The sequence below is a fragment of the Aquarana catesbeiana genome, linkage group LG11, assembly GCF_042186555.1.
Source record: "Aquarana catesbeiana isolate 2022-GZ linkage group LG11, ASM4218655v1, whole genome shotgun sequence".
In the NCBI taxonomy this organism is placed as follows: Eukaryota; Metazoa; Chordata; class Amphibia; order Anura; family Ranidae; genus Aquarana; species Aquarana catesbeiana.
In genome coordinates, this window is record NC_133334.1 from 276,763,564 (window position 1) to 276,783,568 (window position 20,005).

At 44.4% G+C, this 20,005-nt stretch overlaps 1 protein-coding gene across 1 annotated transcript in view; it reads right to left on the minus strand.

Moving 5' to 3' along the window:
• The window catches only part of WWP2 (WW domain containing E3 ubiquitin protein ligase 2), a 124,112-nt gene that overhangs the window by 28,692 nt on the left and 75,415 nt on the right, over positions 1-20,005 (minus strand). Inside the window, exon 9 of the mRNA XM_073605872.1 lies at positions 18,814-18,868. Within this exon, the coding sequence (XP_073461973.1) occupies positions 18,814-18,868 (55 nt within the window). The remainder of the gene's footprint in view (positions 1-18,813; positions 18,869-20,005) is intronic.

Genomic DNA, 20,005 nt, shown 5'->3' on the forward strand with positions numbered 1-20,005 from the left:
ATTCCAGTAGAGAGGTGAAAGAAACTCATTGATGGTTACAGGAAGCCATTGATTTCAGTTCTATTTTCCAAGGGTGTGCTACCAATTATTAAATTGCGGGTGACAATAATTTTCTCCAGGTAATTTTTGGAGTTTTTTGAGTGGAATGTGTCAGATTTGGCTTTTTGTTTTTCCATTTTTTGTGTCATAACAATACAAACGAAAGAATTAAACACGAGAATCCCTAAACATTTGTAATTGCAAACATTTTGTGGGCGAAGTGGTGCATTATCTAACAGAAATGCGGAGGGGTGGGGGGGCAATATTTTTGGTCATGACTGTACATATTAACAGTATTGGAACGCCTGCCTTTATACACACATGAACTTTAATGGCATCCCAGTTTTAGTCCATAGGGTTCAATATTGAGTTGGCCCACCTTTGCAGCTATAACAGCTTCAACTCTTCTGGGAAGGCCTTCCACAAGGAGTGTGTCTATGGGAATGTTTGACCATTCTTCCAGAAGGGCATTTGTGAGGTCAGGCACTGATGTTGGATAAGAAGATCCTGGCTCGCAGTCTCCGCTCTAATTCATTCCAAAGGTGTTCTATCAGGTTGAGGTCAGGACTCTGTGCAGGCCAGCCAAGTTCCTCCACCCCAAACTCGCTCATCCATGTCTTTATGGACCTTGCTTTGTGCTCTGGTGATCAGTCATGTTGGAACAGGAAGAGGCCGTCCCCAAACTGTTCCCATAAAGTTGGGAGCATGAAATTGTCCAAAATGTCTTGGTATGCTGACACCCTAAGAGTTCCCTTCACTGGAACTAAGGGGCCAGGCCCAACCCCTGAAAAACGACCCCCCCCCCACCATAATCCCCCCTCCACCAAATTATTTGGACCAGTGCACAAAGCAAGGTCCATAAAGACATGGATGAGCGAGTTTGGGGTGGAGGAACTCAACATTGAACCCTACGGACTTCTGCCCCGTACACACGGTCGGATTTTCCGACTGAAAATGTGCGATCGGAGCGTGTTGTCGGAAATTCCGACCGTGTGTGGGCTCCATCGGACTTTCTCCATCGGATTTTCCGACACACAAAGTTTGAGAGCAGGCTATAAAATTTTCCGACAACAAAATCCGTTGTCGGAAATTCCGATCGTGTGTACACAAATCCGACACACAAAGTGCCACGCATGCTCAGAATAAATAAAGAGATGAAAGCTATTGGCCACTGCCCCGTTTATAGTCCCGACGTACGTGTTTTACGTCACCGCGTTCAGAACGATCGGATTTTCCGACAACTTTGTGTGACCGTGTGTATGCAAGACAAGTTTGAGCCAACATCCGTCGGAAAAAATCCTAGGATTTTGTTGTCGGAATGTCCAACCAATGTCCGATCGTGTGTACGGGGCATAAGACTGGGATGCCATTAAAATTCATGTGCGTGTTAAGGCAGGTGTCCCAATACTTTTGGTAATATATACACTGCATATTAACTGTTTGCCTGAAGTTCACCTTTAATAAAAAACATTCTTAGGACACCAGATTCGGAATTCTTGTGTACCGTGTGGACCGATAAGTAATATTTAGGTTAGGCAAAGGACCTTGAGAGTGTCTTCACTTTTCATTTGTGACCATTTGTGCACAGGGGTCATCATGCAGTTTTGGAGGAGCTGTAAGGGGGGTTTGCTTAAATGCATCAGTGCAGATCACATACAGCAATGTACTTCTGCCACATTTCATTTAATATATGGCATTTTAAAACAGAACTGCAGATGCAGCCGGAGATTTGCTCAGGCCCAGGCTAATTGCAGACTATCAAGTCCGCTCTCCTAACCTCAGCCTCACCGCACATTGCCCGACACACTATATATAAATCTCATCCTGCCACCCACACATGGCAGCGACCCCACAACTCTCCCAGAAGACCTATACACTCTTCTAATTATATGATTTAAAGAATTCCAATATCATAAAAAAGCAGGATACTGTTTGAAAATCTGTTAAAATCGCTAACTGGAGCCAATTAAAGCTAAACTCCAGGCAAGCGGCTAAATACAGTACACAGTTGAGAAACATATATATAGATCTATATATCTCTATATATAGATCTATATATATAGAGATATACATATATATATATATACACTCTCTGTTTTATCAGCCAAGGATTTGTAATGATGCCAGACAGAGCTGCCAGATTGGTGACTTCACTATTCCACCAACCCTTGGAAAATGAAGCAGCAGCAGCACACTGATGAGGTCATCATCTCCCTGTGCTTGTCTCTCCTGTAAGCATGTTACCAGTGCTAGACTGACAGCACCAAATACAACAAAAGAGACATTTTTTTTTTTTTTTTTATAAAATACCGTTTTCATTTTTTTTTCTTTTACATTCCAAACCCTGTGCCTCCGATGCTCAGCACTACGATCTCCAGGACAGCACATCTCTTTCAGTATGTGTGTGTGGACATTTGTTATTTGCGTTTGATTATTTTTTTTTTTTTTTAAGTGTATGTCTGATCAAAATCAAACAAAGCAATAAAAAGCGAATTCTTCCCCGCTGTATGTAGAAATTACAGTAGAACGATAGGCAAAACGTTTTTTTTTTTCATATTGTATAGAGTAAGGGAAGGTCCCTTGTCCTTGTTTTCCATTGGGGAGATTTACCTTCACTTCCTGTCCCAAAACAGGAAGTGAGAAGAAATACCTGCAAATAACGGGAAATCACTTAGTTTTTTTTTGTAGTGGGTTGCCATTGCATTGTGCCACTAAACCTGTGAACCATTAGTACTTCCTGAGTTCTTTTTAGCGGAATATAATATCTATAATATATAGTAGAAAAACTATTCCTGAATTACCACAAAATCATCTTCCCCTTCCAGTACAAATCTCTGTGGCCCCCTCCCAACACAAACCCTCCCCCAAATTCTAGCACTAATCCTCTCGTCCCTTCTAGCACAAATCCCGCCCCCTCCAATCCCCACACCCCTCTTCTAGCACAAATCCCCTCTCATCCCAATACCACCCTGCTAACACAATCCCCCCTCACAGCACAAAGCCTCTCCCCTTCTTCTTCTAGAAATCCTGCCCCCTCCAACCCATACCCCCCCTTTCTAGCATAAACTCGCCTCCCCCCATCCCAATCCCACCCTCCTAGCACAAATCCCGCCCCCTTTAATCATCCATCCCACCTCTAGTACATCCTCTTAACCCCCCCCCCCCCACTATAAGTGCAACCCCAGCACAAATCTTTGTTAAATGCAACCCCCACCCCCTCCAGGTCATACAGCCCTCAACCGAATTTCTCCTTCCTGAAACTGACTTCAAATCACTGCAGCTCAATACAGGGGGGCGTTCCTCTTTCTGGCTCCTCCCCCAGAACAAGTCTTTGTCAACTGTCACCCCCCTCCAGGTCATATGGCTCCCCTGCCCAATTTTCCCTCCCTCAAACTGACCTCAGATCAGTGCAGCTCAACACAGATGCGGGGATCCGGTGCCCCCCACAGGAGATAAGGGGACAGGTGCCCAGTGGTAGCATGCCCCTGCCAGATGAAATTGTGGAACCAACACGACTCCAGATCCATGGGACGCTGGGATGTTGTTGAAATCCCAGCACAGTCCCGTGGGATCCTGGACTGTTGGGAGGTATGATTTTGCTTCCCTAAGAATTCTGTGCCCAGGGCAACTGCCCACGTGGCCCAGTCCACCCTATGCCACTGGGTTTTTTTTTACTTTACAAGTCCAGAATGCTAAAAGCTCCCTCTGTGTTACAAGAGTGGAGAATGTTCTTTGATGATCTACTCAGCAATGGCAAGCTATATAAGACGTTAGTTGGGGGGTCGGACATATCCCAGGTGCAAGGTCACCAATGTGCCTAAGCAAAAAAAAAAGACATTTAAAGCGGACCTTCAGTCATTTGTTCAACTTTCCATCTATTAAATCTTCTGCCCTTGTTGTTGATTTAACTTTGGATAGTAAAACATTTTTTTTCTGCCAGTAAATCCCTTATACAGCCCACTTCCTGTTTCTTGTCTGGTCATTGGCCTAGACTTATGACATCGTGCACAGCTCTCTCTCTCTCACTCTCCTGAGAGTTTGCCAGGAAGGGAGGGGAGATGAGTCATAAGAGGGCCAATGAGAGCTGCAGGGCTGCAGAGCTGGAGGTGTGCCTCTGTGTGTCTGTGTAAATCCAGGAAGTGAACAGGCAGCAGCTTCAGCTGCCCACAGTTAAAATGGCTGCAGCCAGACTTAGTGGAAGGAGATTCCTGCAGCATATTTGGTAAGTACAGAATCAGAGTATAAATAAAAATAATATGCAAAGTGGTTGGAGGGAAGCTTCAGAATGGCAAAGATGCTTTTATTATGAACTATGTGAGCAGACTGCAGTTCCTCTTTAACTTTTTCTAATTGCTAGTGCTGGTCATATTGGTTGACATTAAAAAAAAAATGCCCACCGGCTCCAAAATTGGACTAAAATGCTCCTGAATTATAAACGAATGCCCACCACTGCTTTAGAGACATTGCCCAGATACAAACACAAATGTAATGCAAGGATCTGAGTTTGGCGAGATTGTAGCAGAGTCAAAGCAGTTGAAAACATTCTGCTTTTACTAAAGTGAATTATGTGCCTGTGGGGAGGAGTGGGGGGGCTGTAGGGAGGAGTAGGGAGGAGTGGGGGGGGGGCTGTGGGGAGGAGTGGGGGGGGCCAGTGGGGAGGAGTGGGGGGCCAGTGGGGAGGAGTGGGGGGCTGTGGGGAGGAGTAGGGAGGAGTGGGGGGGCTGTGGGGAGGAGTGGGGGGCCAGTGGGGAGGAGTGGGGGGGCTGTGAGGCCGGGCTTATCATATAACACCTACATAAACTTTAAGCCGAGGGTAGCGGCCAAACTATTTTTTTTTTTCAGCCAATGAATGTCTATATAAATTATTGGGCATACACAACGCTTACTGTTTTAAAAAGTACAGTCTTAACTTCCTGCCCACACCACTCACAGTCAGAGCAGCCTCTAAGCCAGGCGTTGAGTGGCGAGTCTCATAGGACGGAAAACGAAACTGGCGCGCGCCCAAACAGAAGCACGGCCATGATGTTACGGCTTAGAATGAGGGCTTGTTACAGACTCAACTCTCCTACGGAGCTTAAAAGGGAGCCAATGGGCTGCTTTCTCTGCACACACATTTTTACTTCATATCGTAACGTCTTCATAAAAGTCTTTTTTTTTTTTGTGAGTTTTATATGAGCCATGAGAATGTTATTCCATATTTAGATTCATATATACTCCCTCAAGTGGCTACCTGTATCTTAGAAATAAACAATTGAGATAAAACTAAAGCGGTTCTAAAGGCTTTTTACTATTATGCATTCTATGCATGAAGTTAAAAAAACTTTCTCTGTGCAGCCCCCCCCCCCATATACTTACCTGAGCCCCATCATGATCCAGCAATGTGCCCCAGAGCCTCAACTCTCTGGGTACTATCCCTTCTCATTGGCTAAGACAGCAGCAGGAGTCAATGGCAATGACAATTTCAATCACAGCCAGTGAGCCAACGAGGAGAGAGAGAGAGGGCGGGGCTGTGGCTCTATGTGTCAATGGACACGCAGAGCAGTGGCTCGGGAGCGAGCCTGCTTGGGTGCCCCCCACTGAAAACTGCTTGCTCTGGGGGCACTCTGCAGGAAAGAAGGGCAAGGAGCGCCAGGGGAGGACCTGAGAAAAGGAGGATGTGGGGCTGCTCTGTGCAAAACCATTACACAGAGCAGGTAAGTATGACATGTTTGTTATCTTTTCTTTTTTTAATTGTCTTTAATATCACTTGAAGGTTTTTTTTTACCTTAATGCATTCTCTGCATTAAAGGGGTTGTAAACTCTCGTGGTTTTTCACCTTAATGCATTCTAATACAGCTGCTTCCTATCCGACATTGGTTGCACGTCCGTGTCCATGAACAGGGCCATGGATAAGGGGGTACCACCAGTCCTGCTGTACAGGGCCCAGGCCAGCAGGGGGAAGGCCCAGGCAGCAGGGTGAATCGAATGTGAGCAGGGAGGGTGATCGGCACAGCAGGGGAGCATTTACTGGAACCGATCCCCTGTATGGCACTCTCTGCAGCAGCTGAAAGCCGGCTTCTTCTCCTCTCCCTCCTGCTGGCTTTCAGCTGCTGCAGAGAGCCATTCAGGGGATCAATTCCAGTAATTGTCCCCCACCTGCACTATTAATCCTCTCTGTGCACTATACGTTACCCCCCTGCTGCCCAGGCCCCTCTGTGTGCCCCCACTCCCGCAGTGCTGCTGACTTCCCTCCTTAAGCAAACAAAAAGAAAATTGCTTGATTTTCCCCCCATCAACACAGCCAGTCCCTCCCACACCGCTATTGTCTTCTTAAAGTGGGAGTTTTCTCCACTGTCAGAATACAATGATCACTGTTGGTAGCTATAGCCACCGGCAGTGATCGTCCAAGAAAAAAAAAATGATAGGCTGGTTGTGCAGAAGTTGATCACTTCCTACAGATGGATCAAAAATCGACTGATTCAGTTAAACCGGTCGAATTTCGATCCGTCTATGTCCAGCTTAACTCTCCGTTTCATGCTTATGTAATTCTCAAGCTCCATTTGTGGGTCATAGAGGTGCTGTCAGAATGCAGTTAGCATGTGTTCATGTGTTCAGGCAGAGCTGCAAATCCTGCTTAGGGTTAAGGTGACACCCACCTCACCCACCATTGCAGCTACAATCAGACCCTGCAGACAGCATACATAAGGGGACGATTTAAGGCTCCATTCACACTTGTGCGACTTGTCATGCGACTTTGGACATCAAAGTCGCATTGACAAGTCACAGCCCATTCTTTTCAATGGCACCTGTTCAAATAGGTGCGAGTTACTTATAAAAAAATGTATTTTATTTATTACTGGTACTTATATAGCGCCGTCAATTTACGCAGCCCTTTACATATAAATCATACATTCAAAATCAGTCCCTGCCCTCAAGGAGCTTAAGGAGCTTACAATCTAAGGTCCCTAACTCACATTCATACATACTAGGGACATTTTAGACAGGAGACAGTTATCCTACCAGCATGTCTTTGGAGTGTGGAAGGAAACTGGAGGACTCGGAGGCCCACGCAGGCACAGGGAGAACATGCAAACTCCAGGCAGGTAGTGCCATGGCTGGGATTCGAACCAGCGACCCTTTTGCTGCTAGGCGAAATTGCGAACCACCTAGCCACTGTGCTTTTTTACACAAAAAAACATAAATTGCCCGTGGGACTTTTTATGAGGCGCAACACACTCAATTGTAAAATCAGCCGTGGCGGCCCGTCCATTAGGGGTGCCAGAGCGCCGCCCCCTCTATCCATTTCCGCCACCCCCATGCTCTATTCACGGCTGCTTTTTTGCAGGACACCGCCACACCCTATTAATGCATCCGGCCCCTTTCAGAATGCCGGGCGCGTGAATTACAGCGGCGGGGGTGTTTTCTTTTTAAAGCGGAGTTCCGCCGAAATTTTTTTTCTTAAAAGTAAGCAGCTACAAATACTGCAGCTGCTGACTTTTAAAATATGGACACTCACCTGTCCAGGGCGCCCGCAATGTCCTCACCCAAAGCCGATCTGTCTCTCGGGTGGAGGCGCCGCCATCTTCGGTAAGGGAATCAGGAACCTTGCGGCTTCACAGCCTGGTTCCCTACTGCGCATGCGCGAGTTGCGCTGCGCGATCCTACTGGTCCCTGCTGTCTTCTGGGGCCTGTGTGTCTCCCAAAAGACAGCGGGAGTAGGGAGGAGGGGCCGGACATGGCGTAGATCACTGCAGAGCCTGCAGTGATCTATGCCCGGAAGTGGGAAAAAATACCTGGATTATACCGGTATCTTCTGCCCCCTCCCCCCTGAAAGGTGCCAAATGTGACACCGGAGGGGGGGGGGAATCCGATCAGCGGAAGTTCCATTTTTGGGTGGAACCCCGCTTTAAGCACCTGATTTGAGCCAGAGGCTCTAATAGGCTTTCAAAATAGGGTGGGCTCGTGGCGCAGAGCATTGCGCCAGGAGCCCACCCAGGTGTTACAACAGCGAAAGTATATTCGCTATTGAAACACTGATCCTCAATCCTGCCAATCAGAAGCAGGTCCGGGACCAGGTTTCCAATTGGCCAAAAAGAAATGAGTCCCAATTGGCCGCCGAGGAGGAAGAGGGAGGAAACGGAAGCCTTCACGATGCCCGTGGGGAGCCAGGGAAGGGAAAGCCGCCGCCGAGCAGGGGAAGTCGCCGGTGAAGCCCGGGAGAGGCACTGCTCACCACAGAACCATAGACTGGGTCTGTTGCACTTACCCACCCGACCGACCAGGGGGGTGGGTGTTACTGTTTGCTGCCCCCCTAAAAAAAATTACCACCGGCCACTGAAAATGAAACAGGTAAAGATTTATTTGTAAATACAATTTCAACAGATCAACAGTAACATAATGCCATGTAGTCAAGTAGATTGGTCTATATATATATATATATATATATATATATATATATATATATATATATATATATATATATATATATATATATATATATATATATACGTATTAATTCCATATCCAGGTACAGTGTTACAGAGATCAATCAATAATAGGTGTGAACTTTTCTTGTGTATATTGAATTGGGATGGAGGCGCCTCACGGGGCACACCCAACCATATTTTGTTAGATAGTTATTATTTTAAAAAAATAATAATTTGATTTATTACGTTTTTCCTGCAGAGGTGCCCTGGAAGTTTTGCTGGTTTTCCAACCTGACCGGTTGTACCATCTGTTAATAGTGTTCGGTATTTTTACATTTTAAGCTATTGGGCGACATTTTGAATTGTTTTGCCAATACTTAATTTAGAAGTCTGGGCATCTCAATTCCTAAAGACAACTTTGAGAAGACAGCAGATTATTGGGATACCACATACACCATAATGAACTTTTAACTAATATACATTTTTTTTTTGTTTTGGGCTCTAAATAATCAAAGTGCTGCTAGGTCAGAGACTGGTGTATATAAGTTTCAAGAGTCAATAAGCCCCATCTATGGACTAGTGGTAAATTTTATCCCAGTGATAGAAACTTTAGAGCCAGCTGTAGATTTTAAGGTTGATTGGCGACAAAGCTCCAGGGAATTTTCCAGCCTTATGCTAGGTGATAAGAACTGAGTCTTTAATGCACAAAGAGGCCCGTTTTGTGGTACAGTCCCTCAGAACTAAAAAAACATGGAAATTTCCAGGGGTATAAATTTCCTTTGGACAAAACCTCAAAACCTGGAATGGTTTGAAAATTGGGGACAGTTAGCCCCCAGCGCACTCAATCAATGACAAAGTGTCCCTGGAAAACTTTTCAAAACAGTTGGCAAGCATGCAAAGCAACCAGGAGCACACGCCAGCCTTGGATCAGAAGAACTTCTGGCTTTAAATGTGGATTGTTATACCATCCAGAAGCAGAATAGGACACACAGTCTTGCTCGTCATCTACAACCAGCTTGGAATATTGGCTTGGAGCTTAAGCTAACTCAGGCATCTATTACACAATGAAAATCCTGTTCATACTCTGGAAGTATTTTGGTTTATGGGTACGTCTGTACTGGACCGAGCAACTTTGTTCGTCTATTGGTTCCAAGCAATTTCACACTCTCAATAGCGGTGATGTGTGTGGAAAAACACCCAACCACACCCTGAGCAGACGGTGGCTCCAGCCTGTTTACAAAATCCAGAGAGAAGTGGAATGGAGGGGATGTTGTTTATAGCAACCAGGCAAGTTTAAGATTTATTCTCTAAGCTGCCCTGCAAAAATAATTAACGTGAACTGGCAGGTCATATTCAACAACCAGTTGGTGGGAGGTATTGACACAAACTATGCAATTAATCCCACGTGGACAAATTCCGCCAGCACAAACCTAGGGTCATTTTAGCTGCATGGACTTTACGAGGAAAGATTGAGGTTCTATGGACTGTGCATGTAGTCAAAGAATTATACAGGCTCGACCCGGTTACATTTGCAGGCGTTGAGTATTGGAGGACATACTATATGGAGGAGTTTTAGGTCTCACGGGAAAGATTGCAACCATTCAACCCCAATCAATCTACTGGCACGCATTGGTTCATGTCACAGTCATACACTGGACTGTAGGACTTTCTATAGGAAGGCTGCATTAGATTGCATGGATTCACAGGGGTTGATTTACTAAAACTGGAGAGTGCAAAAACTGGTGCAGTTGTGCATGGTGGCCAATCAGCTTCTAACTTTAGCTTGTTCAATTAAGCTTTGACAAGAAACCCTGGAAGCTGATTGGATACTATTATTCACCATGCACTCTCCAGTTTTAGTAAAGCAACCCCACAGTTCCAGGGTTGACAAACTAGTCTCGGGTATATACAGGTGGTCATAGCGATCACATGCCTTGGTGATTGGAGGCCTATAATTAAGCAGACCTACCTAGCAGGGGATATAGAGTTTTTAGTGGTCATCTTCTCCCCGGGGGAAGTGTGGAGGAGGGGGGAGGGAGGGATTTCATGTTGGACTGACACATGGGTTTTTGTAATATGTGTCCATGATAGCACTTCAATTAAATATAATATTTTGTGGTAGCCTGTGTAGGTGCCATATCCTGTTTTTCGGTTTAGGAATGGACACAAGCATATAGAGTTGGAACATTTGTTGAAGGACTACAGTGTCTGTGGTTAGGCTGCTCTCAGACATGAGATGGTCTTTTGGGGCATCTTGCACAATTTCCAGGGGACATTAAAGAACAGCTCCACACTAACTAGAGTTCAAATGTTTTTACTCCATCATAGGAATCCAACGTAACAAGCCAACGTGATTTGGGGATTAAAGGCATACCTCCTTTGTCAGGGCTTAAAATGCTATACAAGATTGAGCAAAAGGAGTCCATTGGAATTGTGGATTCTGGGGTAAACTATTTGCTAGGGGGAAGGCTTCAGCAGCTAAAGGCTTTAAAAGTCTCAAAACCAGCAGATAAAGAATATCACCTATATTGTTCCCGCAGTATAAGACAAGAGCTGGCAACATTTGCTTGTACCACTCAACCCTCCAACTCCTGAATCTGAGGACAAGCGACCTTGCAATTTTATTCAAAGCTGTACATAGTTCCTAAGATTGGCTGTCCTAAAGGAGATCAAATCCTGCCTACATGTCTGACACCCCCCAATGTCTATGGTTGGGCTTTGTGCGGCCAGAGATTGGCAGATAGCCATCTGAGAAAAGGTGTTATCTATATTGTTCCCACACTACTGGCAACATTTGTTTGTGCCACTCAGCCCTCCGACACTTGTATTGAGGACAACTGACCTTGCAAGATTTTTCAAAGCTCTACATCAGCCTTTCTCAACCTTTTCAACACAGAGGAACATTTGAATTAGCTATCCCGTCTCAGAGAACCCCTGCTATGAATTCTGATATCTACAACTCATGATACATTAGTGTGATGGTCAGTGGGAAGAATGCTCTTTACACTTGTGGTCATTGGGAAGAATTACCCCATTACAGATACCTAAAAAGATCAATGGTGTCAGTGGGAACTTATCTGAGAGGCAGAAACTGGTCATTGTCTAAGGAACCCCTAGAAACCTCTGGAGGAACTCTAGTTGAGAAACCCTGCTCTACATAGTTCCTAATACTGGCTGTCCTAAAGGCAATCAAATCGTGGCTACATGTCCAACCACCCTCCAATGTCTATAGTCGGGATTTGTGTGGCCCGACCAAAGAATTTGCAGATATCTGTCTGAGAATGATGGATAATGACAAACCTCAAATTCCACCACAAAATGGGGTACAATTTCTGTGATAGGTAGGCATGGAATAAGATGCATAATATATGCCCCTAGAAAGTCATAAAGTGCTCCTTGGAATTTGGGCCTCTCTGTGTGGCTAGGCTGTGAATAGTAGGATTTCTAAGGTTCCAGGAAATGTTGGCAAGTGACAAGGAACACTTTGGATGCTCTAAAGCAGGGGTCTCCAAACTTTCTAAACAAAGGGCCGGACTGTGATAAGTGAGAGTAGAAATGCTTTGGTGTCAATGGGAGTAAACAATGCTCCATCATTGGGGTCAGTGGGAGGAATAGTGCCACATTGTTGGTATCAGTGACAAGAATTATGCCCCGTTGTTGGTGTCAGTGGAAGGAATAGTGCCTTGTATCGGTGGAAGGAATAGTGCCACAATCCTGGTTTGTCGAAAAATTTACTAAGGCGAGGAACTATCTGTGTTAAATATTTCTGCTCAACTGCCAACTGGGATTAATCCAGCACTGGAGACATTTTCATGCTCGCTCTTCTCCATAACCTCAACCATGCACACTTACTTGAGTGATCCATGCATGCAAGACAAGTTTCTGTATGACCTTCCTTTTATGTTTACGGTACACCAGGCATGGGTCGTTTTTTAAATTAAGTATTAGGCAGCATTTTCCAGATCATAGAAAGAGCAAATAGCTTAGAAAATTCTAGACAGTATACCCCATACCTGACATTTTAAGGCATATGACCTTTTACAGGCTGGCTTGTCTAATTCTTATTAAGTGTAAAACTTTCACCCACATCAAAACTGATCACGGACAGCGTCTTATTTTAATGAAGTCAGCACAAGACCTTGAAGACTGGAAAATGTGACTGAGTTAATAAAGCAGTTATTTTGTTTCTAGAAAAGACTAATACTAGTACCTGTGTGACTACTATAGACAAAATTCTTACTTTTTTTTTTACCTAGTTTTTATACATTTTTTTTCCAATGTATCTGGAAAAAAGTCCAGCGGAGAAATTATTCTGGTTATTCTGGAAACAAAGAACAAAAATCAGATCCACGGTGTATTTTCCTCTAGTGATGGAAATGATTCAAGCATCGTTGGTGACAAACCGCCACATTCTGGATGCAGCGTGACCAACAGTAGATGCGAGAAAGAAAACGCCTTTTACTAAAAATCTTCTATCCTGGTGCCAACATGGCAGAATGCATGTGGTATGCTGCCATGGATTGGCGCCAGGAAAGGAGAATTATGGTAAGTATTTGATACCTTCTCTTCCTTCTCACATACAGAGCAGAAGGCTGCAGGAGTGCAATGTATAGCACCCTGCATTGCTGCTTTGCAGGTAGTGATAAAGACATAGTGATACAGCCGACAAGGCTGAAACGCGTCAACTGCTGTACTGAAATGGATAAGAAGTAGTTCTGGACAGCCGCACTCCGAATATGCCTTTCGTTCAAAAACTACAAACAAAAATACATGCCACAGCAGAACAAAAGAGCTAATGCGTTTCACACTATATGTAGTGCTTAATCATATGATTAAGCACTACATATAGTGTGAAACGCGTTAGCTCTTTTGTTCTGCTGTGGCATGTATTTTTGTTTGTAGTTTTTGAATAAAAGGCATATTCGGAGTGCAGTTGTCCAGAACTACTTCTTATCCCTTTGCTATATGCATTGCCAGCACCTGTGGCTTCTCAACTGGTGAAGAGATTTACTTTTGGTCGATCCTCCTGGAGCGGTGATACCTCCCTTCTCTATGCTGTACTGTAATTATGCCCTTTGTGGAGCATTAATAAATGGAAGATTTTTAAGAGCAATGGACGGAGTTGCAGATTGCTTTCTTGGATGATTTTGCTTGCAGCTGTGTGACTGTGGATCGTGCACCCCTCGGGGAGGGATTTCTCCTCATGACTGGGTTGTAGCACCATACCTTCTAATCTAGTGCATGGGTCTCCACCAAACTTTCTAATTAAAGGGCCAGTTTACTCCCCTTTAGATCTTAGGGGGGGCTGGATTGTGGTCCATGGGAGTAGAAAATGGTACCAGTGAAAAGAATAGTGCCCCATCGATGGTGTCAGTGAGAAGAATAATGTCCCGTCTTGGTGCCAGTGAGAGTAATAGTTCCTCATCATTGGTATCGGTTGGAGGAATAGTGCCTCATCATTGGTATCAGTTGGAGGAATAGTGCTCCATTCATTGGTATCAGTGGAAGGAATAGTGCTCTATTCATTGGTATCAGTGGAAGGAATAGTGCCCCATCATTGGTGTCAGTGGGAGAAACAGTGCCCCAAAGGCCGCATAAAGGCAAGCAAAGGGCCACAGTTTGGAGACCACTGTTCTAGTGATAAAGACGCTACCCAACTATGAATGTGGAATCAACCATGGGACTTATTGTGAACTTTCAAACAATACGATCTCTCTCTCTGTATCAGTGGGAAGAATAGTGCCCCATCATTGGTATCAGTGGGAGGAATAGTGCCCTATAATTGGTGTCAGTGGGAGGAATAGTAACCCATCATTGGTAACAGTGAGAGGAATAGTGCCTCATCACTGGTATCAGTTGGAGGAATAGTGCCCCATTCATTGGTATCAGTGGAAGGAATAGTGCCCCATCATTGGTATCAGTGGGAGGAATAGTGCCCCATCATAGGTGTCAGTGGGAGAAACAGTGCCCCAAAGGCCGCATAAAGGCAAGCAAAGGGCCACAGTTTGGAGACCACTGTTCTAGTGATAAAGACTCTGCCCAACTCTGAATGTGGAATCAACCATGGGACTTATTGTGAACTTTCAAACAATACGATCTCTCTGTGTGTGACCAGATTTAGACAACTGCAATGGCAAAACCATCTGGAACTCACATGAAAAAGTAGACGATCCCATATTTTTTTTTTCACATAAAAGCAGGTGCAGGTTGAAAGGCAGCCAAGGAATAAACAATTACTGCTAGTGAAGCTGTGCCTCGGGGTCTTACTTAAACATTCTCAGACAGGACCGGGATGCTTCCAACATCTACATAACTACACAACAACTGCTGGCAAGACACAGCCCCTCTGTGCTCGGCAATTACCATTTATCAACTTTCCAAAGATTTAAACTGCAGATTCAAAAACCCGCCAAGCTACCAATTTGGAAACTGATCATTCTCCTCCGAGCAAGGGGCTCCTTGGTCAGTCTCGGCATCGGAGAACTTCCCACAATGCCTTGTTTCTAGTGACTTTACAGAAGACACGGATCAATACACACAGCATTTGCCGATGACCTATGTGTTCTATAGCTCTGACCACTTGCAGCGTACGAGTCGAATGTCTGAACATACACGGAGCGGGGGAGGTGCTCAGTCTATAATTTTGGTTTTACTCTTGGAGCACTGCCTATGCAAGTCATTTTTTTTTTCTTAAGAAAAATGCTTAAAGACACAACTCTATTTAACTTTAAAAAAAAGGGAGCCTGCAACCAGCAACCTACACAATACAAACCAGAAAAGGTTGTTACTTGGAGCTATGAAAATACCACCAGAACTACACATTCACCTGGAATTTCGTACACCCGTCACTACGCCAATGAGCCTCCATACACCCACAACTAAACCAGTAAACTCTAATAATATTCACACACAAAAACAAAAAACAAATGGTTTACTGATCCTATACACACACTTACCAAAATGCCACCCCTGGATATTCACGTAGTCAAAGCCAAGCTTGTCCCTCCAACCACTATATCAGCACCTACTCTCCTCACCTGAAGCACAACCAACGTTGGCCACATTACTCTACTCAACTTGGGACCTCACACACCCAGCATAATGCATTGCACCAACTCAACCCACGCAGGCAATTATACTACTGGACCAACATACATGAACATTGAGACACTTACTATGAAGACTGAAACAATCAAATTAATCTTCTAGACACACACACACTCATTATTAAGGTGCAAACGTATCTATTGAAACCTATACAAAGCCTCTTATCCTTCTTGAGCTCCGCACACTTCTTCTATCTCTAGATCTACAAACACAGAATGACCAGTATATACCCCTCAACAAGTCAATTACTACACCAGGGAACGACCAGTATACACCCCACAACAAGTCAATTACTACTCTCGGGAATGACCAGTATACACCCCACAACAAGTCAATTACTACACCAGGGAACGACCAGTATACACCCCACAACAAGTCAATTACTACACCAGGGAATGACCAGTATACACCCCACAACAAGTCAATTACTACACCAGGGAATGACCAGTATACACCCCACAACAAGTCACTTACTACACCAGGGAACAACCAGTATACACCCCACAACAAGTCACTTACTACACCAGGGAACAACCGGTATACACCCCACAACAAGTCAATTACTATTCTCGGGAATAACCAGTATACACCCCACAACAAGTCGCTTACTACACCAGGGAACAACCAGTATACACCCCACAACAAGTCACTTACTACTCTAGGGAACGACCAGTATACACCCCACAACAAGTCAATTACTACTCTAGGGAAAGACCAGTATACACCCCACAACAAGTCAATTACTACTCTCGGGAATGACCAGTATACACCCAACAACAAGTCAATTACTACTCTAGGGAACAACCAGTATACACCCCACAACAAGTCAATTACTACTCTAGGGAACAACCAGTATACACCCCACAACAAGTCAATTACTACTCTAGGGAACAACCAGTATACACCCCACAACAAGTCAATTACTACTCTAGGGAACGACCAGTATACACTCCACATCAAGTCAATTACTACTCTCGGGAATGACCAGTATACACCCCCACAATAAGTCAATTACTACTCTAGGGAACGACCAGTATACACCCCACAACAAGTCAATTACTACTATAGGGAACAACCAGTATACACCCCACAACAAGTCAATTACTACTATAGGGAACAAACAGTATACACCCCACAACAAGTCAATTACTATTCTCGGGAATAACCAGTATACACCCCACAACAAGTCGCTTACTACACCAGGGAACAACCAGTATACACCCCACAACAAGTCGCTTACTACACCAGGGAACAACCAGTATACACCCCACAACAAGTCACTTACTACACCAGGGAACAACCGGTATACGCCCCACAACAAGTCAATTACTACTATAGGGAACAACCAGTATACACCCCACAACAAGTCAATTACTACTATAGGGAAGGACCAGTATACACCCCACAACAAGTCAATTACTACTATAGGGAAGGACCAGTATACACCCCACAAGTTAATTGCTACTATAGGGAACGACCAGTATACACCCCACAAGGTAATTGCTACTCTAGGGAACGACCAGTATACACCCGTAACAAGTCGCTTACTATTCTAGGGAACAACCAGTACATACCCCACAACAAGTCGCTTACTACAAAAGGGAACAGCCTGTACACACCCAGAAACAAGTTGTTTACTACTGTAGGGAACTAGAATACTCCCCAGAACAAGTCAATTACTACTCTAGGGAACGACCAGTATACACCCCACAACAAGACGCTTACTACACTAGAGAACCAGAATACACCCCACAAGAAGTTGCTTACTACTCTAGGGAACAACCAGTACACACCCCACAACAATTAGCTTACTACACTAGGGAATGAATAGTACACACTCCGCAACAAGTCGCTTACTACTCTAGGGAACAACCAGTACACACCCCGCAACAAGATGCTTACTACAATAGGGAACCAGAATACACCCTGCAACAAGTCGCCTACTACTCTAGGGAACCACCAGTATACACCCCACAACAAGTCGCTGACTACACTAGGCAACAACCAGTATACACCCCACAACAAGTCGCTGACTACACTAGGGAACAACCAGTATACACCCAAAAACAAGTCGTTTACCACACTAGGGAACGACCAGTATACACCCGGCAACAAATCGCTTACTACTCTAGGGAACCAGTATACACCTCACAACTAGTTACTTACTACACTAGGGAACGACCAGTACACACCCCACAACAAGTCGCTTACTTCTCTAGGGAACGACCAGAATACACCCCACAACAAGTAGCTGACTATTCTATGGAACAACCAGTACACACCCCACAGCATGTCTCTTACTACTCTAGGGGGTTAAATGTAACTCAAACCAAAAGTAAATATACCCATCACTGGGCTACTTACTGCTCTAAAACTCGTTTGTGTGATCATCCAAACATATCTAACTTTCCAGGACCTGCAAGGACCCAAAATTGTCCTACTTTCTCCCCTGCAGATACTACTAAGCCAATGTGCTCATATGCAACTATATATACTCAAAATTGGGCCAGCTATCATCCTGGACCAGCATACTTCTAACATAAAGCTGTTTTCATTCCTTCCCATAAGTATACACCCTATTATTGGTTTAGAGATACAAATAAGCATTGAATCTGAAAAAGTAAAATCAATACGATACTAATAATTGTCTAACTCTAAAAGATTTAACAGTCCTGTAGATCAAAAACCAGAATTCAAGATCCGGTCAGTATGTTGGAGCAGCCAACAATATCATTTTTTTTAGAACCAGAATATATATATATATATATATATATATATATATATATATATATATATATATATATACTGCTATATACTAGCACACCACCTGTAATGTTTTTAGGGGCACTGACTACCTGGCCACAGAGATTGGTCCAGCCTTACTATAGCTCCCTTATTGAAACATTATACAAATCAGAATCAAAATGGCACAAAAAAAAAAAGTATATAAGCATACAGAACAAAAATTTTTAAAAATTACTTCCATTTGCTTTTAACAAATGGGAGTTACTTACACAGTACAATCACTTCACACATGGCAAACCAATGGACTTACTGGCACAGTTATCAATGCTAACCAGATTCCTAATCTCATTTAAAAGATGAAAACTGATTGGTTCTTATATCCATTGATCTCCACTTCTTTTCCAAATTACAAATCAGCCTCATTGCACTTTTTAACATTTGTAAATACTAGAATATTGATATTTTAACATGCACTTAGAAAGTTCAATAAAAAATTAATCAAGGAGCTTTGGCTTACCCCATCCATTGGGTAGAGGTCCGAGAGGATCATTGTCTGGTGCGGCGGACGGGGACTGCGAACAGAGAGACAGCAAGGCAGAAAGTGAGGGAAGGGAAGCAGGTAACTAGGTAGGTCCCCTCTAGTGACAGGGCAGTGCTGGACTGGAGGCTGCCCCCGAGCAGGAGATGCCATGTGCTTCGCAGACGTCCCCAGCTGGACTCAGCTCTCACACGTCCGACTTGCTCCCAAAACCAGAGGGGAAAATATTGCAGGCCTTTCAAATGAAATCATTCCCACAAGCCACCAGTAAACGCCCAGCTCTTCCCGGCTCTGGGCTCAGATCCTGGCCCCCCTTTCCAACACAGACCCCCTCTCTTCTCTCTTCTCTTCTCTCACCTCCTCCCCTCCCAAAACCCAAAAGCCCGTCCCTTGGCAGAGCGGTGAGCAAGAGTAGCCCAAACTGAAGGAATATTCAGCAACTTATAGGCACAGCTTGCTACCCCCCTTCCCTTGGATCCTGGCTTACAATGCACCTTTCTTCTCCTGCAGTGAGGGGATGCTTAGAGAGAAGGAAGGAGGTGTGTAAAGGGGGGGGGGGGGGGTGTGAAATTGCTGGGAGGTGCAGAAGGGGGGGGGCGACTGCTAATGTTTATATAACTCTCCCTCACTTGACCAGCTCCGAAGTCCCCCGGGGGGGATACAGGACCAATCTCCACTGTGGGCAGCTTGTGTCGACCTCCCGAAAGGATCCCCCACAAAATACCAGCAGCAGTTGTGAAAACACATGTAATGGGCATTTGTGCATTCTTATTCTGATGAAACAGAGACCCGTTGCACTATTCAATCGTCTAAGAAAAGGAATCTTTTATGGGGGGGGGGGGGGGGGGGAATGTGTGGCATGTATTTCCATTGCCTGCCCAGTCATCTCATTCATCTGTGTGCTAAAGAAACAAATATATATAGGCACAGCTTGAAGGGGATATTAAGAAAATAGAACATACATAAAACCCGGCCATTCCAAAGCTTTTGGTAATCACGTAACTCACACAAAGGTAATAAATACTGCTTTTAACACGTGTGCGTCAAAAGTGCGCAGTTTTGTCATTTTTAGCTCTAATTGTGTGTGTGATTTTTTTTTTTTTTTGTTCTTTTTTCATGCATTATCCAACGTTGAGAATAAACTTTCAAGAATATTAGAGCCCTTTCACAC